Source organism: Microchirus variegatus (assembly GCF_963457635.1).
Source record: "Microchirus variegatus genome assembly, chromosome: 1".
Lineage (NCBI taxonomy): Eukaryota > Metazoa > Chordata > Actinopteri > Pleuronectiformes > Soleidae > Microchirus > Microchirus variegatus.
The window spans coordinates 14664770-14690134 of NC_139802.1; the positions used below are offsets into that span (position 1 = coordinate 14664770).

General features: G+C 40.6%; 1 protein-coding gene across 1 annotated transcript in view; it reads left to right on the forward strand.

Annotated features, from left to right (window-relative positions):
- me1 (malic enzyme 1, NADP(+)-dependent, cytosolic) overlaps positions 1-25365 on the forward strand; it is a 75791-nt gene that overhangs the window by 43402 nt on the left and 7024 nt on the right. Inside the window, exons 4-6 of the mRNA XM_083900995.1 lie at positions 9365-9440; positions 11388-11549; positions 19796-19899. Of these exons, the coding sequence (XP_083757121.1) occupies positions 9365-9440; positions 11388-11549; positions 19796-19899 (342 nt within the window). The remainder of the gene's footprint in view (positions 1-9364; positions 9441-11387; positions 11550-19795; positions 19900-25365) is intronic.

The following is a 25365-nucleotide window of genomic DNA, read 5'->3' on the forward strand; positions in this document are numbered from 1 at the left end:
GATCTCTTATTTCTAGGAACACGTATAAATATGCTCCCCTCAGGTGTCTTTCAGCAGTGATTTTTTCTGACTGACAGGATTATGTGAGGGTTAATCGTGTCACCCAACATTGGGATCTCTGTCATTTCTTTTTTTGTGTGTTTACAAAGCACATTTTCCTCTTCCGAGAATGCTCCTCCATGTTTAGTTTCTTTTACGATCATCTTTTCCATTGCAATTACATATTTTTGAACTGGGCGGCTATGGCATTAACATGGTTGTTGAATGGCACTGCCAGACCCCGCTGTGAGCTTTCTTCTTCTCCTTATTTTGCTCTCTCAGTTGCTTGGCTGCACAAGTGCGTTTCTTTTTTTTCCTTTTAATGCTAACAATCAGTAATTAAGCTATGTTGCGTTCCTGTTCCAGCATATACTGCGGACTGTATATACTATATTATAGAGTGAGTAAGTGCAGAGACTGCATTCAGATTCACTTTGTCGTGAACTATGATCAAATCTCTGTTGTCAAACAAACAATTTCAAACTTGTTCCATGGAAAACCATTAACTTATTAAATACCACTCGAGGAGAAAGTTGAAACCATGCTATTGCTTAAATAGTGTTCTGTTCATTTCTACAGCCTGTGGTCAGATACCACATCCAGTCACATAAATGCTCGCTCTGTCTCCTTATGGGTGTACTGTATGTCTGACGTGCTGCAGCAAGCTAACGCAGCAGGATTGCTACTTTCTACTGTAATAAGTTGGACCAAATTTGACATTCATTGTAAATTGAACCCCACTGTTTATCTGAATAAGCCCTTGGATGAAATGTTTGGTTTACCTTGACAAAGTCAAGACACCACGTTGGCCAGCATCCTCCCTTGGTGTCATCGTTTGTCTCTGTTGTGGCTGCTAGGTAACCATCAGTGTAATCACTGTGCTATTTGGCACAGATGACACTGCACTTTCATTAGAAATGGATCACTATGGTACGATAACATGGTGATTTTGTGTGTGTTGAGTTACTCGAGCGTTGTGGCTGAATGGATAATGTGTGATTTCCTGAGTGTGCACTCTGAGTCAACCCCTTACTGCCTGGATATATTTCCAATTATATTTAATAAAAAAAAAAATTAATAATAATAATGTGCGCCCACGGTTGGTGTAGTGGTTAGCGCTCTCGCCTTTGCAGCAAGAAGACCCGGGTTCCTGGGTTCGAGTCCCGGTTGGAACAAGGGCCTTTCTGCAAGGAGTTTGCATGTTCTCCCCGTGTGTGTGTGGGTTTTCTCCAGGTTCTCTGGCTTCTTCCCACAGTCCAAAAACATGCAGATCTGGGGCTTAGGTGAATTGGTCACTCTAAATTGACCTGTGCCCAAGCAAGGTACTCCTCTGCCACACTTAAGTGCCCCATGCACTTGTTGGACTGCCTGTTGATCCACTGGTGTTTTTTGTGGTAGTATGTATATACTGGATTATGTTTACTATGAACTCTGGTGGTCTCGTCTTGGAGTCTTGTTAGCGTCCTAACTTGTGTTTAGTATTTACCTCAAAGCAGAGCTGGTAATGTGACTGGACTCTTTTGCCTTTCCTTGTTTGGTTTATGGAAAATAGTTAATTCAGCCAACTTATTCCCCACAAGGAAGTGCCAAGCAAAGGGCAGCAGTGGAGTGGAGAGTGACAGGAAAATCCTAATTTACTATGTTTCATGTAACTCTATTTGAGAAACACACTCTACTCAGGTATGCAGCCTGATTTAGTAGAATATACACACTACTGTGTAGTATATCCGTTGGACTTTGTCTCATTGTTGGTTTAAATCTTTCCAATGTAAGTTGTGGAGTGATAATGACTGAAACTGTAACAGGATTACTGTTTGTCCAAATGGGCCATTTCTGGAGGGCCGTTTTTACCCAGGTTTTAAAAAAGCAGATTTAACATATTTCTGGTTTGAAGTATTGATACAACAAAGCCTGTGGTTTGTCATTGTGTGCTTAACTCTGTTGTTTGTGACCATTTAACCCTAACCCTAACCCTAAAATACCAGTAATGAATCTATTATGGGACTGTACGTATTAATCCTTTGTTATTGGCAACCGCATGTTTTTGTTTCTGTTGAACCTACAACTTTAACACAATGATATCACAGAATTCCCAGCAGCTGGTCTGGCAGAAGGATCCGGTGTGTTAATTTTGGAATGACGCTCCTGTTTGAACCTGTTTTGAAAAGCTACAGATCTCCACCGGGGAGTTCGCCCATTGAATAAATGTGATTCTTTTTCTGCCAAAGGCAGACTGTACCTTGGCATTTCCTCAGCTTTTGTTTACCATACTTGTCATACTGTGTGTAGTAGCCACAATCCAATGATTATACAGTCCATGTTCATGGGACAGGCAAATTTTATGCATAATATATATGCACACAACTCATTACAGAGCAGAGGAAGGAGCCTTTGTCCTCCTCGCCTGTGAGACAATTCAATGGAAAAAAGTTCTCATGAGAGCATTTAATGTTTTCTATTATAAAACAAAAAACAGATGAACAAAGGCAGGTTTTGTGGTTAGTGCTGAAATTTCATTAAACAGAATATGCTGGTCCTGAGCTGCTAAACAGTGTGAATTTGTTTCAAAAACAAGAACATGTCCAGTTTTTCTCTGTGATCTGCAAAGAAAATTTTGATAAAAAGGTGAGGATTTGTTATATAAAGACCTGGCATTAACATACAGGCATACACTCAAATGTGTCCCGACTGTAACGTTTGTGAGTCACTTCCCTGCTTTATAGTCAAATGTGCACTAATATCATTTTTGTTTGAGAAGACCAATTGATGAAGAAAAGAGAGTGGAGAGAAAAAGAGTTGAGAGACGCCAAGTTTAAATATGTTGAACCTACAACCTTGTCAATGAAAATGTCCAGATCCTCCACTCTGAGTTCTGTAAGTTCTTCTGCGTGCGATAACGATTTAAAGTATATGACATGTGGATCAGGTAGACAGATTTGAGTTGACGCATGTGTATAATGTGGCACACATCCATCCCAGATCACATCCAGATGTTGTGATTGGATCCAGAGGATGCATTTGGATGTACATCTATTGACTTGTGAACTGACACACAGGATAGATGTTACCAGGTCTAAATGGGGTCAAAGTACCACTTGACTTCACACTGAAGAGTATCATTTAGTCTGATTTACAGTATAAAATCAATAATTTAGCATGATCTTTAAAAATGATTTAAGGCCCTTGATGAGGAACAAAGGTTTCCTACCCACTGCTGTTGTGTGTAGTGCATGCCATTGCTAAATCATTACATGTATGGGATTACATAGGCCAGCCTTACATAACATGGCGAGCTAAATGTGTCTCAGTATCTGGGTGCGACTGTTGGTGTATCATTACTGACACACTGAGAGACAGGTTCCATAACATGTCTCGTTGTGTGTAACCTTTAAGAGACGGCGAGTCAGCTTTGTCAAACAGCTCCGTGTAAATGTGACACTGGTTAACAATAACAGTTTTCTGTGTTTCAGTGTTGGCTACAGCTGGCTGATGGTTGGAGCAGGTACAGGTGTATAAACACAGCCGTACAATTTAGCACTTTTTTGTATTTCCCTGTAGAAAGAACAACGCATGCTGCTATTACAATGGCTTGTACCATTTATTTGTATAGTCACAGTCATATTTTTTCTGTTTTTGCCACATAATTTGTGGTCAAGGTGCAAAAGATCCTGATCCTAATGGGTTGTGCTGTAATAATTATGAGTATTACTCACCTTTGTTTCTTAGTTTGCCAGCTGGATAGTTTTCTGGGGACTGATATGGCCAAGGTTTCCCACAGTAAAACTTAAGACATCATTAAGAGATAACAGATTCTTTATTTTTTTTAATCATTCACAGTTGATGCAATTTTCCACAGCACTGTTTAAAGCATCACCATTATAATTCATATACATCATACTTTATTTATTATTCCAGGGCAATGCATTTGTCATCCATGGAACCTACTTTTACCAACTTTAGTTTCATATAAGACAATGGCTTAAGTGTGGGCTTTTTCTTTTGCTGATTTCTGTAACCCATTGTTCACCCATCACACTTTGACTTTCAATAATTACATTGACTCTGTGTCAAAGTGACATTTCAGGGTTTTTTTGTTTTTTTTTAGAAAAATGTGACATTTTTCAAAAAGTCAAAAAGTTCAAGTTACCCACAGTAACAAAACAGGAATTGCCTGCCCTTTTTTGACATTTACCTCCTCCCTCTGTGCAGAGCTACACTGAAGATAAAGGTTGATTCTTTCAAATCCAATAGGGGACTTTTCTTAGAAGAAGAAAAAAAACGAGAGGCTTTTCTCATTTTCTCCTTGGGGAACACAGACCAACCATATATAAAAAAGTGTGGGTTGTGTCAGGTTTGAAGCATCATTTGTTGGAGAAATCTTGCACTGTGTGAATGTGACCTTTGGCGATATTTTCACAGTCTTTCTCATTCATTTGTGCCCATTGTGTCAGTTGGTTCTTGTGTGGTTTTCTAACTGAGGGTGCCCAGCGCAGTGAAGATTAAGGTCATGCAGTTTGTGTGAAGAATGGTGGTCGGTGGTGTTTTGTGTGGACACGGGTCAACGACTGGAGTCTGCCTTCCTCATGCGGCAAGCAACTTTTTCTCCTGCCGGCCTCCTGCTGCTTTTCCACAGTCCCTGTGGTGTGTTTTGTGTTGGACTGCAGGTCAGTGGTGGTGCTGTTTTAGGTCATCGAATTGTTTTCTTTACCCGCTGTTCTCACCGCACTACTTATAGAAGGAGCCAGACATAGCATAGCTCTTCACTTTGTGGTAGCTCCTCATCATGAAAATGAGGTGACTGCTGTTCTGGCAGCAACAGTGTGACACCAGTCCACACGCACATCATCATCACACATTTTACAGAAGCATGTGTTATGGAGCAATGATTACAGACTAAAATAGATGGCTAACAGCTGTTATCATTCCAAATGTGCAAAACCGGGTTTGGTTTTTTTCTTTGAGTATAGCTGATATTTTGCATTCTTTAAAAGTGTGTTCATACGTCTTTTTTTTCCTCGCTGGCTCTTGTTTAAAAGGATAATTGTCGGTTGTTTCATCAGAGTTTGGCGACATTTGGGCAAACTTATTTAATGGAACTATTTCAGCTCAGTAGTGTTTATCTTTTGTCTTTAAAAGTGGTTAAGATAAATTGAATTGGCCCCGTCTGAAGTAATCTGTAGCATTGTTTGTCTCTCGCTTTCTTTGGTGCAGACTCATTATGCTTGCTACCCGAGTGCGTTTACTTGTATTTCGTACCTCATTAGGACATTTTCTGGCATAAACACTGATCGTGTGAGGATCAGTAGTCCTCATGGAGACCTAAACCTGGTGACACAGAGCCTCATTTTTGAGATTCTGGTGACGTTTAGGTCTAAGATTTGAATTGTGGTTACACTCTTAGAAATAAAAGTGATAAGTAGAACCATATAAGGTTCTTCGGCTTGTCCTCATAGGAGAACCCTTTTTGGCTCCAGATAGAACCTTTTTATAAAGTTTCCACCTGGAACCCTTTTAAAACACTTTATTCAGGAAAGGGATTTTAAACGGTTCTCTAGATCAAAATGGTTTCTTACAGGAACCATTAGTGTTACCAAGAACCCTTGAAAAACCCTTTTTTCGGGAAAGGCTTTTTCAGAATCAAATAGTTCCAGGTAGAACCTCAGCCCTTGTAGAAGGACCCTTTTGGAACCCTTATTTCTTAGAGTGTAAGTTGAGGTTATGTTTAGGTATTAACTAGTGTATTAAGATGAGGGATAATGCTTTGTTTAGGCTGTCCAGGTCTTAAGAAGAGCTAGTTCAAACTAATGTGTGTGTAATGGCAGCTTGGCTGGTCGATGTCTGCTGTAGACTTTTAATACTCAAAGCTTTCCACTCACACTGATCATATTCTGCACAATAGTTAGCTTCCTGATGGTGGAACAAGTCAGTCATCAATTGGTCTTTAATGGGCAACCAATCTCCATCATGGCTTTTATATTGTCGTACATTGGGCAACCTCTGCCATTTAAAAAACAATGAAATTAAATCCATTTAGATCTAATGACATGTGTTGTGCAGCTGGTAGTGTTTTACCTCCTGTTGGCTTCAGTCATGCATTTTTAGGCTGATACATACAAATGGTGGTAAATATGTGGCCTCTCTGCGGCACGTTTCTGATGTGTCCGCTCAAATAACACAAGTATTAAAGGTGTTGATGAAAGGGGCAGTTGAGTTCTTCTGATTCGCCTGCAGGCAGGTTGGCCACCTCTGTTAGAGATGATTAAGGATTGTTTTATGGACTAAACTAATGTAGGACATTTGCTTTCATGTCAGCTTAACAACCATGAAAGTATCAGTGGGTGGAATTTTCCTTTAACCCTCAAACCAAGTCCTAACCCCAAATGAGGGAGACAAAATTACTTCATGTTGCTGCAATGTTCTCACACAAGTATATAAAACATATTTGTCTTCAGTTTAATTTCTTTCTCCCACTGTACGCATGCCCACATACACACACACACACAGTGTTTGAGTCTGGTCATTTTCATGGACCGTGGACATAAATCTGTCAAATCAAACACCTGCTGTGCATTGTCAATGATGCAGTTACCATATTATCTTCAGTTTCAAAACTCTTGCTCTGAAAATATTATAATTGTCTTCACAGGCAGCGTTGACACATTTAAAACAGCATGACCATGAAATACCATTATTTTGTCGAGAGTGAGCTGGGAACTGTTTTTATAAAATTATTTTAATGGTTTGTTTCATGTGGTTCATGGAGCGGGATGATGTCACCGATGTTTCTGCAGCTCTGCTTCAACATACTCATCAGGGGGGTTAAAGGTCATGAGGTCAGCATTCCCCTGAAAGCACAATGGAGCAGAAAATAAGACTTGTAGGAGCAGAGGAATAATGAGGAGCTGAACTTGTCATGTTTTTGGTTGACAGAAATTAGGACCTACACTGAGCTTGCTTGTCTGCTTTGATCATCATATACAGTCGTCTTCCAGTAGTCCTTTTTAGGGGATTAACCTTTTCGTTTCCAGCACTGCTCTTTCTCCTAAAACCCCTCCATAATGCTGTTGCTGGCAGAGGCTCACAACACAGCGGGTCCCTCCTCTCACCGCTCCTATTCTTCTTCTCACAGTCTTTTACAGCTGTGCAGACCCTTTAAGTGATGTTCACACTGAGCATTTACAGTACTAATGTAGGCAGATGTGTAACTTTGCAGATGTGTGTTATTATATTGCCAGGAAAACTGTAAGGTGTTTTGAAAATTGACAGATGTCAACTGACCTTTGTTTGACCTGCAAAGCCCTTTTACATCAGGAGGATCATATAGTTTCTGTCTCTAATGATGCTGTCTGTTTGTTGTTTTATAGTATATTGTTCTACATAAATAAAAATAGCTGCATTTATTTCGGGGAAACATCACTCTGTGTCTCTCGTGTTTCTTCTTCCCCTTTTCTCTCCTGTCTTGAATGTCTGGCAGCAACAATTGGAATAATCACAAGGTCAAGTCAGTTTACTTTTCCCATCGTATAATGCAGGATAGAACAAGTGTATTCACGCTTGAAAGCATGCACACAAACGCATATATAACGCTACACCCTTTAATAAATGTCACTTGGCTTTCTGCTCCTGCCCAGACTTTTATTATTGTTCTTTTCTTCCGTTTATTGTCCTGTTAATCGTCTGTCTTCTGTCTGACAAATGTTGTTAAATGCCACACAGTGTGTGAGCTCAGTCTAACTGATTAGAAATTGGAAAGGTTGTAGTGTTGTGTTGTGTTTTACCCTAGGACCGAAAGAGGCGCCCATTTCATGTGTGAGCTCCTCCATGTAACTGTTGTTGTTTACCTTTTAAAGCTGTTGTATAAATGCAAGACAATAAGTGAGATGATTGAGGAGTATGGCTGTCACTTTTTAGTATTTATTATTAATTATTTATTATTTTTGGCCTCTATTGTCGCTGCAAAACAACATAATAACAGAGGGCAAAGGGGGGCGTGGATGGCGGCCAAACAGCGCCCTCTGCTAGACTTACTTCACACAGTCTGAAGCTCTTGTAAACTCTGTATTTTTAACTTGTTAAGGTTCAAATTTTCAACACAAAACTTCCCCATAAAAAGTAACTATCATAGAGTCTCATACCCTTGTTATGAAAACGTTGTCCTGAGCCACACCCACTAGAGGAGCAAGGACAGATGCACACACTTAATACATGACCTCTGGCAATCCTTCTCGGTTGCTCTGCTGGTTTTTACGGTGTTGCCAATGCTGAGATGTTGATCTCTTCACTGAAGTGGTGAGATTTCCCCCACTGGGAACGAATCCTATGCCAAAGTCTCGCTCTCTCTCTGATCATTTGCTTTAAATTAAAAGTTATTACACAGTTATTTAAATGATGCCAAACATATGTCGCCAACCCCAGCTTTAACTGATGCCATGTCATTTTTTGCACGCATACAAACACCGTTCTACAAGAGAGGTTTGAAGTGTTTTTTATAAAATGAGGATTTTGGTTACATTTTTGTCGGTAAAATAAATTGTTGGTTAAAAACTGCACATTGACTATAACTTTTCTTAATTTTCATATCATTTTAAGAGATTATTACTGTTTTTAAGTGGCACTTTCATGCTTTTCTCCCAGATCATTTTTTCCCCTTATTTTCAACAATGTCTGATAATGTTTGACATTTTCCCCAACATCTTGACCACCATGATCACAACCTTCAGTATTTTAATTTTTATTTGTTTGGGGGGTTTTTTTCTACATAGTGCAGAGATTATTTTTAAATAGAGGTCTGGCATGTGACGGTGGCGTTTCCCCTAGTCTTAATACTAGAGGGGTTGGTTGGGGAGGAAAGACGGTGCAGCTGGACCCCACGCATTGAAATTATCTTTTTATCCTGGGATTATCTTGCAGTGACGCCAAAGAGCAAGGAAAGGACGAAGGGGAGGGTTGGTTGGTTGGTTGGTTGTTTGGAGGGGGGGATGGGGGTATTTGAGGAGCCTTAAAGTGTCCCACATAAACACCCCACAGAGGCCTGGGGCTCTGGGTTCAGCTTAAAAATCCCAGGTGCCATCAATATTCAATAAAGTCATGGTTAAAATAAATAATGGCTGAAAACCATTTCCATCTTAAGTTCAAACGCTACCTGAGCTGCAGCTTACAACGGTATCCCTTGAATTCTTTGATAAGAACTTTAAGTCTTCAGGAGTCCTTGTGTTGCTATTGTTTTTATCGAGATATATTCAGTGACATTTTATATAGCATGACATGAACAACAACAGGAAAAAAAAGTCTAACTTAATCATAAATGTGTTTGTCTGTGTTGCAGGGGGCTGTTTATTACCATTCATGATCGCGGCCATGTCGCTTCGCTGCTTCAGAACTGGCCAGAAAAGGACATAAGGGTAAGTTGAAGCACTCAAAGTAGTGTCAATGGTTTTGTATATATGTACTGTATACACTTGTTGTTTATATTACCACCTTATAAAAGACCTTGAACTGTCTTGTTTTTGCATCACTTATAAGCAATAAGCAAAATATGACAATGATGCAAAGGATATTTGTGAGTAGTATTTAAATTGAATCCCATGAAAAGACGGAAATCTATGAAATTACTGAACTATTGTCTGTGCCTCACTTTTAGTGCCACAATTTTATCCAAAAACTGTTACGCATCAGTGAGTTCCCCAACACAATAAACATGGGAACGTTATCTATTTATTATGGCCTGCTCAATTTAACTGGGAGTAAATGTTTTAAATCCAAAACAACCCAAACAATTACATAGTTCATATAGTTTAATTAAAAAATATTGTGGTGAAAGTGGTGAGATAGGGTAACTGTAGGTTTTGTTCTTTTCATTAAGCAGACGGTGTGTGTGTGTGTGTGAGAGAGACGGGTGCATTAATAAAACATCTCTATATTGTGCTTGTAGTCATAAATTAAAAAAATGTATCCAAAGAACAGTCAAGTAATTAAAGTGGAAATATTATACCCTAAACTTAAGGGACAGGACATGACATCAGCCACAGAGTCTACTGGGAGCTAACAGCAGTTAGCATTTGGAAAAGTGATAATTTGCAGGCTCTAGCAGTCACATTGCCGTCATATATAACATGTATACACTGGATAGATACATCCTCTGAGGCTGGAAGTTTGTGTATGACTCTATGCTGCACTGTGGAGCCAAGAATATAACTTTTCGTGGACTTTGAGGACTTCCGGTATTCGGATACCGTTGCCCTCGCCAGACACAACAATTCCGAGAATTTAGCGCATTGTGACATCACAATGAGCGCGGAAGTCAACATCACGTTACATCTCCTGTACTTAGACTGAGGAGGACCACAAAAACATGAGTGAGTCATCTTTTTTCACACATCGACTGATGGAGCGTCCAGAGTCCCAAATATAAGGATTTAAATAATTAAAAAGTCATCATATGTCCCTTTTAACATCAGGTAGTTAGTACTTAATCCAGCGATCTGCTGATTTTAGCTCTTTTTAACCTGCCGTATCTTTTCCCCCATTAACCCTGAAATATTCCTTTTCACATGTGTATAGAGCAACTATGTGCAAGTCATAATCTAGTCCTATTTAGAATGATGAAACCATCAGGCATGCCTGGCATGTTAACAATCCCTGCAGCTTGAGCCACCTGTTCCCAGCTGTCAACAGCAGGGCATTTACTTCAGGGCTGACATGCCGCTTCTCATTGGCGGGGTGGTCTTATCGTAAACTGACCTAATGTGCCCTACTTTTAGCATTTCAATAGAGGAAGGACAAATGGGAGCCATTATGGAAAGTATTACTGTAGCCGACTTTTGATAGTGATAATTATAGGGAAAACGTGGTCATTACGCATCCATGTGGCAAAAGTAACAGCACTCTTTTAAGCTATCATTTTGTAGGACGAACGAAGCTGTTAAAGCATCATGCCAAGCGTTTTTACGTCACGCTGAAGATGGAAAAAGAAACTCTGAAAAATTGGAACATTTCTAATGAAATGCTTCTGCTGCTGATGATAAGTGTTGCACAATTGATTGGTCTCATATTGTGGAATCAAGCCCGAGGAACTTATTTACTGCTTAATAGGTAAAGTGAATGGAAAGCCAGGACCTGGCTCACTCGGAGGAAAAACTTGTGTTCTTGCAGCAGGGTGGACATGTTCAGGTGAAGGAGGTTTAATTTAAGAGGACAGCGAAGTGGAACTGCTGCTTCTTTTGTTTTCATTTCATTAAATTGGATCATTCTGCCATGTGTGATATGATATATTACTGTACACATATATATTAATACTGTTTAGTTGCCTTGAACAGTTTGTGACTGTCTCTGTGTACATTGATTGACAGGCAGTGTGTGTGACGGATGGAGAGAGGATTCTGGGATTGGGAGACCTGGGCTGTAATGGCATGGGCATCCCAGTGGGCAAGCTGGCTCTCTACACGGCCTGTGGCGGTGTGCCGCCGCAACAGTGCTTACCCGTCATGCTGGATGTGGGAACAGACAATGAGGTAAGAGAGACTGTTTATAGAACTACAAGCAGCATATTCATCGTCGAGGTTTAAGGGTCCAGCGGGTAACATTTAGGAGCGTTTATTGGCAGAAATTGAAAATGCTAATACTATTTTCTACATAGAATGAACCTTATATATGTACTTTTGACAAGAGCCTTGATCTACAGAATTTAAATAACTGACTTCAGAGATGTTTGCTAACCTACCCAACTAACATGGGGCAGCCCATGGCCAGCTGGTTACAAACTTGGCTTGTAACCAGAGGGTTGTCGGTTCCCCACCAGGTCAAAGGGCTGGAGTGAGCTTAAGTAAGGTACCCAACCCTTATTGCTCCCTGGGCGCTGCTCATTGGTTGCCAACTGCTCCTAATTCTAGAAAGGTTTCTAGTAGAGGATGGGTTAAATGCAGAGAAGGAATTTCCCTACGAGGATTAATAAAACATTTATGTGGTTTCATATTTATCATAAATATTAGAGGGGCGTGTGTGCGACTGAGTGAATGGCTGTTGGTCTCCATATGTTTGCGCTGCGATGTACTGGCGGCATGTTCCGTTTGTACCCCGCATTCAGCTATATGTCAGCTACGATTGGAACCAGCAGCCCCATGACTCTCATGTGGAGGATAAAGCAGTATTTGTTGAATGAATGAATGAATTAGAGTGGGATCAATTTCTCATCTAAAGCTCAACATGAACCCAAAGAGCATATTTTCCTTTAGTAGTCGAGTGTTTTCCACACTTTCCAGCATCGAAAACTCAGGACCGCCATCATAAAGGACATTAAATGTTATAACGTGTCATGTGTTGCTGTAAAATTAAATGCTCCAAATGATGCTGGAGTAATGTTGGCGAGGAAAGTTGACATAATTTTACTTTAACTAAATTTCTTTATACTTTTGTAACAAAAACTAAACTATAAGATGTATAATTGTTTTCAATGGTATTTGATAATGGGGATAATCATGGGGCTCCCTCTCTGTGTCATGCAATGTCCCAAGGTTTCCTGATCCCTTGTAAACTTCTATTCAGGAGAAGGATTTGGGTACTGGAAACAGTTACAGCACACCAGAGAACAGATAATGTACCATTCAAGAACAATGAGAACAAGACTTGATGCAACTGGTGAGGGGATTTTTTTTTTTTTATTATTCTTCACCTCACTGTAGCCCCCAATGAAAATTGTGGGTTCTTCCTGCTTAGCTACTCAACTCTATTGCCCCAAACTCATAAAATCCATACATACATCACTCCAACACATTTTAAGAGCCACGAGTATATAATATGCCAGTAGGGAAATGTTCTCAAAAATCCATCGTAGCAGGGTAGGTCTCACCTCCGAGGCAGCCAGGAAATGTTTTTTAGAAATCTCACACTTTACAACCAGGAAACACCCATAACTTTACATAAGTGAGGTAAGCATCTCCATTGACGGATGCCAGCTGGGAAAGCACCTCTCTCTCTCTCCTCTGCAAGCCAACAGAGCAGTAGTTAGTTATCCACCTGGTACTGTGCTCCCTTCTCTCTCTGTGAGCAATGATTCAAACTTTGGGCAGAGCAGCAAGTGTGTCTGCAGCCCTGAACCGACTAAGAATAGTCCGTGCGCACATCTATACACAATTGTCTCAGCCAAGGGGCGAGGCAGCCGCAGATACATGTGTGCCAGACACAGCCGAGCTCTGCCTGTCAGGAGCTGTCCTTTTATTTTCCAGCAGTCTTTAGATGACTCAGACCCTTTCAGTTCACTTTCATACCAAACGGATTGCGGATGAGAGATGTGGATGGAGTTGGATGACTTTGCAAATAAAATTTAACTAGAAATGTATGAAGCAGAGTGAAAGAGTCGTTCTCCTGGACACAGACCAGGGAGAAAAAAAAAAGTCATAAAGGTGATGGTAGTTGAGACTTTCTGAGGTCTCGCTTTTGTAACCAGTTCACACTTCCTCAGAGATCTCAGGCTCAGAGCAGAAATCCTATGCAGTATGAAAACAAAGACTTACCAGAACACCCATAAAAGATATTGCGACATTAGCGTTTTATGCCACTGGAACTGGATTTAGAGTAAAGTCATTTTCTTGAACACTTCCTATACTGGCATCCCTATGCATTCTTAGTTTCCACATGATTTTTGTGTGAGGGGCAGACGTTTTAGACATTTAATTCCCACTTGCCTACTATGTCCTCAGTCTACTTCTTATTAAACATGAAGAGAAACACTTAATCATGGATGATCTGGCTTGTGCAGTTCTTTGTTGCCATGTTGGACCATAATCACTTTAAATAGCCTCGACTATTTTTAAGTAATAGTTACATTTTCTTGTTATGCGACACTGGAGCCAAATGGCAACGATGTTAACTTAGCATAAGACTGGAAGAAGGAAGTAACAGCTAGCCCTGTTCACACCATTAAAATGCTTGCTATGGCCGGTGAAGCATTTTGTGGTAAAATAACATGTACAGCCTGTGCTTATATAGAGCTTTTCTAGTTTTGATGAGTTGCTTTACACTACAGTAAGGACATCTTTCGTACCCATTCACAGGCTGCAAGGTGGGGTTAAGTGTCTTGCTCAAGGACACATACGACTTGCAGAGCCAGGAATTGAACCCACTAACCTTCCAGTTGAAAGACTACTCGCCCTACCACTGAGCTACCATGGCTCAATCTTTAATCCTCACTTTTTGAATACTTTTACTTCTAAAACTTAAGTACATTTTATTTCTGAAAACTACTTTTGATACTTAAGTACAATAGATGTCATATATTTTAAGACTTTGACTTATTATAAAATGTGTCATTTCTCAAGGTTAGGTAGGTACTTTGTACAAGAGTGGGCATTTGGTCCCTACCCAGGAGAAGGCAGTCACTATAATAATAAATAATAGCATTGTGATGGATGGCTTAAATCATAATAAATGGTGCTTTCTTCACCCCCACACTGCGCCTTTTGAATGATTTTTTAATGATATTCAGAGACTCAAACTGCCACAATCAGGCCCAGAAGGTTCAAGAGTGATGCCGAAAAATCTGCTTTTGTTGTGGTGTATTTGCTACAGTGACAGTTCCAGGTGTTGTTAGATGGGGTCACTTTCACAGACTTGCGAACATATGAAGTCCAAAATAAGTACATAATGCCTGTCACTCTTGGACACTCTTGTAAAAAAGACATTTTTAATCTTTTATTCCTGATTAAATAACGGTTATAATAAAAACCAATAACACACATTATTGGTTTTTATTATAACCGTAAGGTTTGGAGGCTTTAGAGATGTTGAAAGGGACCTATGATATAATGTTACTGTCTGTACGGTATATGTACTATATATAATACATGTACAGTGTCGAACATGCCTGGACTGTATGAGAACACACACACACACACAGAAACACACACACACACACACACACTACACAGTTTATCTAATTAAACCTCATTTATTCTGTCAACTCTTTAGAATAATGGAACAATTGGGAAGTCAGCCATAGGGCAGACTGCAGTGATATCGTGTGTGTGTGTAGTTCTTTTTGGATTTCAGATGGGAGGTGGGTTACACTGCTGCCCCTCAGTCTCACATCGGCCTTGACTATGAAGCCATGATGGCAGCAGATGGAGTGGTTGAAGCTATGAGGTAGCGGTAGCTCGAGCTAATTATTAAAATGACTGTTATTATGGGATTATATTTGTCCTTGAGTGGATACGGGGGTAGACATGGAGGCCAGCCGGCAGGCATCCAAACAGACAAACCCCCCTGACTGAGACGGACTTCTTTTTCTTAATGAAAACAAAGTTTTAGTCCTACCTTTTTGAACAGTGCTGTCTTATTTTGATTGATGGCTTAGAAAAGAGGATCAACTCTATCCTGTTGGGCTTTTATCAGATTAAAGAGGAGACTCTCTGCCTGTAAAAATGTATGTTTGGCTCAAGATATTTAGAAAGTGAGTTATTTTGTGTAGCTTTGAGGAGCCGAAATGTGCTTTTACTGTACCTGGGCAGCTCCATTCTGTTTTTACACATACAGAGCACTGAAATAATACAGACAGATCTGCAGTGGAACACACACACACACACACACACACACACACACACACACACACACACACACACACACACACACACACACACACACACACACACACACACACACACACACACACACACACACACACACACACACACACACACACACACACACACACAAACAAACACACACAGCACAAAGGAATTAATGTTTTCAGATGGTCCAGTTTGTTTCATACCATTATCCCCTGGACTGTACTATCTGTCTGTGTATCTTTTGGCCTGCTCTCACCTGGAGTAATCTCAACACTTACTCATGCTGAACTGAGTTGATGATGTCATCCTGGACAATGGGCCGTTTGTGAGGGTGGGGATGGGGGGGGAATATCTGGCCGACCTTATCTTTGTTTGAAACGTTTGGGAGGATTCTTTTAAACTCCCTCATCAACAGTTGAATCCAGTTCCATATTATTCTCTAGTCCGACTGTCATCCGTTAATAAACGATAGCATCAGTGGACAGAAGGGGCTCCTGTGTCCAAAGCGAGTATGGACAAACAGGAGGAGTAATAATCCCTCCTGAGAAAAAGGGGACTGTACAACACAAAAGACAATCAACGGGAGATAATCCGGGACAGAAAGACAACTTGTTTCAACAGTTCAACGCCTTGTCAAAGATATCAGCCCTCTTCTTCTATTTCACCATTTTGATAGCAGCTTTCTCACCGTGGGTAAATAGACAAACTGACTCTGCAAGTGATGCTACGGAGCTGAATAAATCCTTGTTGTGGTTTGGTTAAAATTTTCTTTCAAAATGTATTTGACAGACGTACAAAAAACTCAAACTAAGACAATAATTTGGTTCTCTTAATGTCATGTTAACACGTAAATCCAACTAAAATCAATATAGTCTTAGTCAGACTAACATACCCATGGATAATGTGATTCATAGTCCAATTACTCCTCCATGTATGCATTTTAGTCGGACTGGAGTCGGACTTGGCTTACGTTGCATGCACCAAAAATAGTGTACAATGACCTGATTGTATGTGTTGCGGAGATTTTGATTATCAGGTGAGACGGCCAAGGATGGTTTCTGGAGTCAATGCCAAACATGAACAACAAGATCTCAGAGTGAAGGTTATCTTTGGTTTGGAGGAGAGGAGGAGAGACGAAGAAGTCTGGCTGATACCTGGAGTTGACCTTGGGGAGGACTACATAGTTGAGTTATCGGTCCTTTGCCCGAGTGAAGTTAGGTTCTTCCAAAGATATAATGAGGAACACTCTGTAGACAAATGATGGGTGCCAAGGTTACACAGAGGCCTTTGTGATTTGCCAGTTTCAGTTGGTTTATACTGACTCTAATTTAAAGACAGCTGAAGTTTTTTTTCTTACAGTATGAGTTGTTGTTTTTCTTTACGCCCAGAATGAGCCTTTTGTATTTACATCCGGGACGACGTCAACTCTCCAGAGGCTGCCGTTTAGGACCATAATGTTTTTACAATCGCCCACAATGGACGAACAAACATCTTTCAACGATGACGCTAACATGCAACTTCACCAATAAATACATTTTACACACTGTACACTTAAAGTTAAAATAATTGTTTCTTTTTGTTCTTAAGGATTAAACATTTTTGTTTAAAGTTGTGCTATGAGACATTATTATGTGTGCATTTGTAAACAATGCCATGGGGCTGAATCTACTGCATGTGGCTTGATGTCTCTGTTTGTCCCAAAGGGCAGTAACAGCTGGACAATACCATAAAGAGAAGCACACTTGCCTCCTTACAACCTTACAACCTCTTTCTTTAGTCTAAAAGGGGCTGTTGTCTGCTTTGGGTTGTGTTTTCAGTTATCTGTCTAAATCTTACAGACTTGGACATTGTTCCAGAGTTTTCACTCATGTGAGGTGAGTGAGATATCCACCATTTATGTGGGAGTATTTGCTGTTGAAGGAGGGAAAGTGACGTTTGTAGATACCTGAAACCATTCAGATTGTTTTTTCATACTGCTAGCCAGATGTTATCTGTCTTTCCAGCTGCTCTTACTCCACAACCCTCCGAGATGGAATATCTGGCATTACAAGAAAGATAACAAAGATACTATATGCATTCAATCTGGCTTTGCTTCCCCCGGCATACATAACTTCTTGATATATATTGTACATTTTTTATAAATATATATATGTCCACAGAGACTGAGAGAAAATACTTTAAACAGCTCTCCATGATTTTTGCAGTAGGTTTTTTCCTGTACACTGTTGCATCATCTACCACCAAAGTCTATCAGTCTACTTCTCCGTAGGATCACATGACTATGTTTTGCTTGTTTTGGTTACAGTTGAAATTGTCCTCCCTCTGCCTATTATAGTCCATTAAAGCCTTGCCAGGAAATGAGTTGTCAACTTCAAATAAATATTGCCTTAAATTAACTTTTTGCAGTTGCTCTTGGACATGGCATTTTTGGTCCCTGCCATAAGAAGGTGGCCGCTGCTCTGTACAAGCTTCATTCATTTTGGTGGCAGCCTCTAATTATCCATCCCCACATGTAAAGGTCGCCTGTCCCAATGAGGCATGACAACGCTGCGGATAAAGTCTCCATGCTTTGGGATTCAAAATTCCCGGAAAGTCAAAGATCGCTGTGTGAAGAAGAGTTTATCGCGGCTCGTCGTAGATCATGGGCCAATACCTTAAAACAATGTCTGCAAGCAATCTAACACTGCTCAAGTGGCATTTACCTCATCCCAGTCTCACTGTCTCTCAATCTCTCTGTGAGTCACACATTCCTGTTCACCTCTGCTCTAAATTTTCACACTCCCCTGCTGTATCCTCATCTTTTTGTGTGCAAAGGTCAAAGGTGACTGCTTCAGCGGTGAATGTTGGCTCAACACTGCAGCAGTGTTTGGATGCGGGGAAATCTTAAAAAACAGTGTTTCCTACAGCCGTCACTATATGGAAAATGGAAAATAATAATAACAATAATTGATGGTTTTCTGTATGTGATGAATCTACAGATTGTGTGCGAGTCAACATGGCAGATGCTGCTCGGTGCTGTGTGTAGGATCGCACACATGGTTCACATTACAGGAGAGACACAGCGTGCGCATGAGAGGACGTGATTTGCAGGACATGTTTACCCTCTGTCTTTAGATTTCGCGTCCAAAAAGATGTCAAGTGCGTGTATAGAAATCTCAACTCTCTCATACAGTATATGTACTTTATAGCCTATGTAAGCATGCGGGACATTGTTTTGTACAGGTCAGTAGGGAGTGGCCAATTAAAGGTTATTTTAAAGCTCCCACTGGATGTTGCACTAGAGTCTAGGACCGAATCAAACTCTTCAGCGACTATAAAAATAATGTGTCTAGTTTTGGCTTATAGCATTGTGGTTTGCAGTTTATATCACTGCTAAACTGGAGCAATCTTGGTTTAAAGATTTGAGGACATGCATTAACCATTCCTTCATCATTCACTTAAAACGGACCTAGACCGGAAGTTCCAATTAACGCTGTTTTTTAGTGTGTATCTGTGTCCTTACCTTGTTTACGAAGCCCTGAAGGTTCAAAACAAACAGTTCAGCCACTGCTGAGAACGCTGTGTTGTATTGTAATCTCGGGCTCAGCGAGATCTCTGAAAAAACCTGGTCCGGTTACGTAAACAGCGGTTCTCCTAAACAGCAGATCCTCCTGCTCCGGGCACTAGTTCGGGCACATCCAGTTGCAACAGTTTCACGAGCAACAGTGTCTTCTGACTCTGGGTCTGACTCCGGGTCAAAGTCATAAAAGGGACTGTGGCGGGGAGTCGTGACAAAGCTATTTTTAAACATTGTTAAAACAATGTTTTGATAATGAGTAGCAGTGCATCCACCGTTCCAGAGGGGGGAGCTGCGCTTCTGAGAGCGGGTGAGCTGAATATGTCACTTCCGGGTATTGGCCAATCACAAGACAGTTGGGAAGCCTCTATGCTGGCTGGCCAATCACAACACAGTCTGTCTTCTGGGTGTGAGAGTTGATTCTGAAATATCGTGGCTGTGGAACAACGTCAGAAAAGAGGATTTCTATCGGCTCGTTTGCAGCAACTAGGAGGTTTTTGACCATAAAAAAAAGTTAATGTATGTAAGTAGACCTCCATAACTAACATATATGTGCAACAGGACCACTCTATGTGAGCTTTAAAATGTTCTTTCTTCTTCACTCTCAGTCTTCCTAATATCCTCTGCCTCCGTTTTGCAGGCACTGCTGAAGGACCCTCTCTACATCGGGCTGAGGCATAAGAGAGTGCGAGGCCAGGCCTACGACGACCTGCTGGATGAATTTATGACGGCCGTTACGGATAGGTATGATAATATCAGCCCTCCGTCTATTTGCCCACTTCCTCAATACGGTCTGCTATCATCATCAACAGAACGCAGACTGCACTCGATGCTCTTAAAAGAAAATATGCTGTAGCAGTTTAGCCTTGGTCAGTTTATGCAGCATTCATGGGTCTGGAAATGAAGTCAGTGAGGATGAGAGAAGTTTAAAAGTCTTTGATCAAAGGTTCGGTTGCTACGTAATGTCAGTCACAACTCTGCTGACTGGCTCAATGGCATTAGCTTATTAGAAAGTGATAATTTTGGTAAGAATTAAAGCAATGGACTGATTCCCCTCAGTGTATGTTGGCTATCCATCAGTCAACTTTTTTTTATTTTCAACTGTCCCCATAAATGAGATTTTTCTGAATGCTGAACAGAGATGTTTGCAGGAAGAGTGACCCCCTTGTAGGAATTGTTGTCTTGCTTGAATTCATTCATCCTGTCCAGGGAAAAATATCCAAACACACACACTTTCTAATTTAGAGTTTAAAGTATGGATCCCAGTTGGCTTAGTGCTTCTTAATCTGTTTGGTCTTATCTTTACTCTCCTTTTCTTACTGACACGTGGCTAGTCCTTACACCTTATCTGTTAACTGCAGACTTTGTTGGCTACACCTTTGTATTTTGATGTCACTGTCTTCACCACAGAGCCAACATAGCACATACAAATTTACACTGGTCTGCTTAAGCCTTGTCCAAACCCAGAGAGACTGAAGTCCAGAGGGAGAAGCCTGGGTCTGGGCCTCCTCCAGCTGGCAACAGGAAGCCTTGACTCTAATAACTGGGTGGCTTCTCAACTACAGGGAACAGTGATGCTTTTTTCCTCAAAGGAGCCAGATTGGCGGAAAATGAATAATTATGGGCTCAGAGATTGAATGAATGATTACAGCTCTGCAGCCTTTTAAATAATATTCACGTTAGTTTTCTAAGAAACTAAACACACACTGAAATACGTTGGATTGACTCGTCATCGATGAGCAGAAGACTCTGGATGGTATTTTATTCAATCCCTGTGTTTAAAATACTTTAAATAGAGAATGTTGGTGATGCAATCAAGTGTTTGATTCAAGGCCAATAACCTCCTATTCTCCCAAAGAAGAATCTCAGTGAAACAGTAACTGTGTTGTCTAGTGTTGAGCCGATAGAAATGATCACATAATCTCAATGCTCCTGCACACACCCTCAACTCTTGACAAAGGATGAACCAGGGCTCAGTTGTGGTTTTAACATCTTTGAACTCTGTATTTTCTCTCACGCCGTTTTGTCACCATTTTGTTTAGCGATGTGCTTATTATGGAAAGAACTAGACAAGTAGTAATTAAACAGAGAGGAGTTTCTGCTGTGCTTAGCAGTTTTGAGTCGGTGTCACAGAGACATGAAAATCGAACCTTGCTCGAGTGCAGTTTTGAAAGTTTTGTTGTGTCTTTAACCAGCCGCTTCAGGACAAAGAAAAGAGGAAAAATAGTACTGGGATGATCAATTCAGGAAATGATCCATTTGCCCTGATGCACTTTGACAGTGACCTGACTTTCTTCAAAAAAACAAAAAGTATCTCGGAATAACTTTACCATCACCACTGCTATACTCATCCGGGATGTTAACCCTCAAACACCAAGGGTTCCACTCTGACCTTTCACACAAAGTAGAGCAAAGCCTGTTCATTATTTAAGCTTCAGTTAATACAAATTGACTGGTTGTAGGCTACCAAAGAGGTTTTATGCAAGGTCTTAGTACTACTAGTAATGGATGGAAAGGATGATCAAATCCAGGAGAATACAACCTCTCAGATGCCATAAACTGGACTCATGTTACCCTCAGTTTTAAGAAGCCGTGATGGACAGAGAAGTTCATCATAAAATATTTTCCATTTAAACACAAAAGTAAGTAATGTGCCCAATCCTGTAGGAAAGATACAAGTTAATCTAATACACTTTTGTGTTCAAACCTTTAGTACAACATTATTCAAATGTTGTCAATTGATAACCCAGACTACTAAACAACCATTAGTTAATAGAGACATAATAAATACATGTATTTCTAATGTGTCCACTGCTGGACTGAAGTCAAACCTGTAAACCTCACCTAACCAAGAGGTCCAATCAAATATGTCAAATGAAGTTTTAAAAAGGGTCAAAGGTCACTATTCACACACAACTTCCTGCTGTAAGTTATCCATTGATCTATCCATCTTTGTCTTCTTTATCCTTGCTTTAAGTTATTTAACAGATATATAATCTTAAGTAATCCAAACAATTCCTTTAATTTTTTAAAGTTGATCATCTTCATTTGTTCATTTTATTAAAGCAGACTTTTTTTTCAGCTTTCAGAACTGTTCATGTCTCAAATTCTTGTACAAATGTAAGTAGCAGGCAAGGACTACAGGAATGTCACCAACTATTTTAGATTCTTGGCACTGAGAGAATAACTGGATGGATGGATGGATGGACTGATTGAAGGAGCAACCAAGGAGAGGAGAAAGAATGTGGAATACGTCTTTGTCGTTAATGACGGCGCGGGGATTTGAGAAATAATGTGTGCTGAGAGATGCTCGCTCTCTGGAGAGTGAGCGATGGCTGGGGATTTATTAAGGCCTCGGCCACAAACCCCCTCAGGGACAGAGGAAACAGACAGCCTACACATGCAGTACATATGCACACGGGTTGGGCAGCTGTGTTTGTACAGAGCACCCTTGTCGGTGACCTTCTTCTCCGCTGAGGTCCTCGTCGACTCCGCAGCCACACGTGAATGTGTTCCAACCAAAAGTCTCCGTCCGTATCTTCTCCTCCGTGTCTCCTCCGTCTTCCCCTCGACATTGGAAGTACATTATAGACGACATATTTCCCATTAGCCAGTGGCTCAGTTTTCATCAGGCCTCAGATGAAACCAGATTGTGTTTCCTCCAGGAGATGGCTCACTCGTTAAATCCATCATCCTACAGATCGTCCCAGACGTAACACCAAGCTTCTGAATGATTTACCACATGGGCATGTGCCTGTTGTCTCGTGTCTGATAGTCTTTTTTCTACATTATCAAGTTTTATTATTATGTCACAAGCATTTACGCTCAATATAACGGAGTGGTTTGCCAGGAAACACGACAAATGCACACTGTTGTATAGCAAACAATGGGAATGACTGTTTTCTCGCTATTCTTATTCAAAAACCAAGTTATTGTGGGAAGTCGTGAGTGACGGTCAACTATAAGTTATGAGCACAAAGGAGCTCTGTTGTTCTGGTTGTGTAGCTTAAATATCTTAAACAGCCTGAAAAGACTGGGCAGCTGTTTTGTCTCCTGCTATGAATTTTTTGTTTCAACATTTTTTATTTCTGGATTAAATTTGCAGTGTTCAAATTGATCTGTAAAAGATCGCCGTGCGCATAATACGACCATGACAAAGCAGTTTGGGTTAAAAGATAGTGGGCAGGGCTGTATTCTAATCAGTTAATTTACTGTCATGGGATTATTTGCACGTCGAAACCTGGCAAACCACAACCACATTATCTGGATGATGCAGATCAGCTAAGATTTTGACCGTTTAACTATTTTTGAATTAGACAATACTAATATTTTGTTCTTAAAATTATATTTTATAATCAATATCAAGCTATATAAGCTTTTGACTTTGTCTAACCTTTTTGTTTTCAACAGTCAATATGTGACTACACTATATGATGACATTTTCTGACTTCATGGCATGATACCAGATTATTTTTCAGTAATCCATCCAGTAATCCTGTGAAATGCATTGATAAAGTGTTAGCTTTGTATATTTTGAGTTCTGATCCAGGTAGAGCCATACATTTCATTGCATGTGTCATGGACTGACATCTAATCTGTTTCTAACTTGTTTATCTTTGCCCTTAATTTTTGATTTGGGGATAAAACAGGCTATAAAGCTGAAAGGAGCAGATTGAGGAGTTTTCTTTTTCTTTTATTTACATTGATGGATAGTTATACGAGTGAAGTGGACTGATAAGTGGTCTGCATTGTATTTTTGTATCCGATTTTAACATGAAAACAATAATGTATATGGAGAATTATTGATCCTGTTCTCGGGTGCTGATCTGAGTCGTGATTTAAGCTGCGGGTGGACATGAGATTTCAAAGCGGGCCCCTTTTAAGTTTGGGAATGGCTGGGTTACGGAATGAACCTCAGTTTCCCTGAAACTTGAATGAGATGAAACAAATGTTGTAAGAGAACTTTAGGTTAGGAATTAACCTCAGTTCTTTGAAACATGAGAATGGTTAGAATATGGACTTAGAGTCATCTATTCATCGAGCTCTGCGGGCTATGCTGCTGAGAGATTAATAGATTTCTCCCTGCGCAGTCGGGAAAATGGGCTGCATTTTTCATCTTTCTGGGTGTGCCCGGCCTTCGTCCTTGAGACTGACACAAAAAAATTCCTGCATTTTTGTCCAGGTTTTCTTTCTTTATTTTATGATTATTATTAATCTGGCACAGAGATGCATCGTCACATGTTGGTCTTTCTTTTGGGAGCGTTGTCATGGAAAGACAAGGAAGGAAAGACATCCAGGGAGTATAGAGGAGAGTATGAGCTGAATGCTCTCCAACAGCAGCTTTGTTCTTGACAACACACACACACACACACGCACACGCACACGCACACGCACACGCACACGCACACGCACACGCACACGCACACGCACACGCACACACACACTCTCATAAACACTCCCCTTCCCTTTATTGGCTCAGACCAGGGACAGAAGAGTTTCTCTATTGGGAAGATGTTCCCTTTTTTTTCCTGTGATCCCACAACCACAGAAAGTCACTCTGTAGTTTATGGTCAGTGGATGGCCAGAAATATGCATGTGTTCACGGATCAGTCGCTCTCAGATCCATGTCAGAAGTCTCTGATCTTTTTTGGATGACACTGTCACTAAAAAAAGAAAAACAATTATGAATTCAGTGTTTGACAGGTCACGTGATCCTCTGTCTTTACTGTCAGATGAGAATAGTCGCGGGATAGTCAGCTTGTCGTTGGATCTGTGTAGGCGACTTCCGCCAGTCGCCACTTCCACTCCTCAGCAGCTTGTTTCAGCGTGAACTGCCGTGACCCCTCCAGGACCGAGATGCACTGCACTGTACTAGAGAAAGCTGAGCTGGCAGTGGAGAAAGGCCACATCTATCCTCGCTAGTCGCTTTTCTCCATCTCCTAAAGCCCAAATACAATGAAAAGTTTATAGCCTTCTTGGCCTCATTATTCCTCCTCTTCACACAAGCTCTCAGTGTTTTGGTGCCACTCTCCGCTTTATAGAAAACACATTTCGTTCCTCTTCGCTGCTGCTGGTTGGCAGTAAGTCAGCAGGATGGTTAGTATCTGTACTAGGTGTTAGTGTCTTTCACTTTGGCAGAGAGAAAGATAAACATTAACCTAGCAATAGCACTTTCTCATCAGGACATTAACTTTTATTACAGGTGAATCA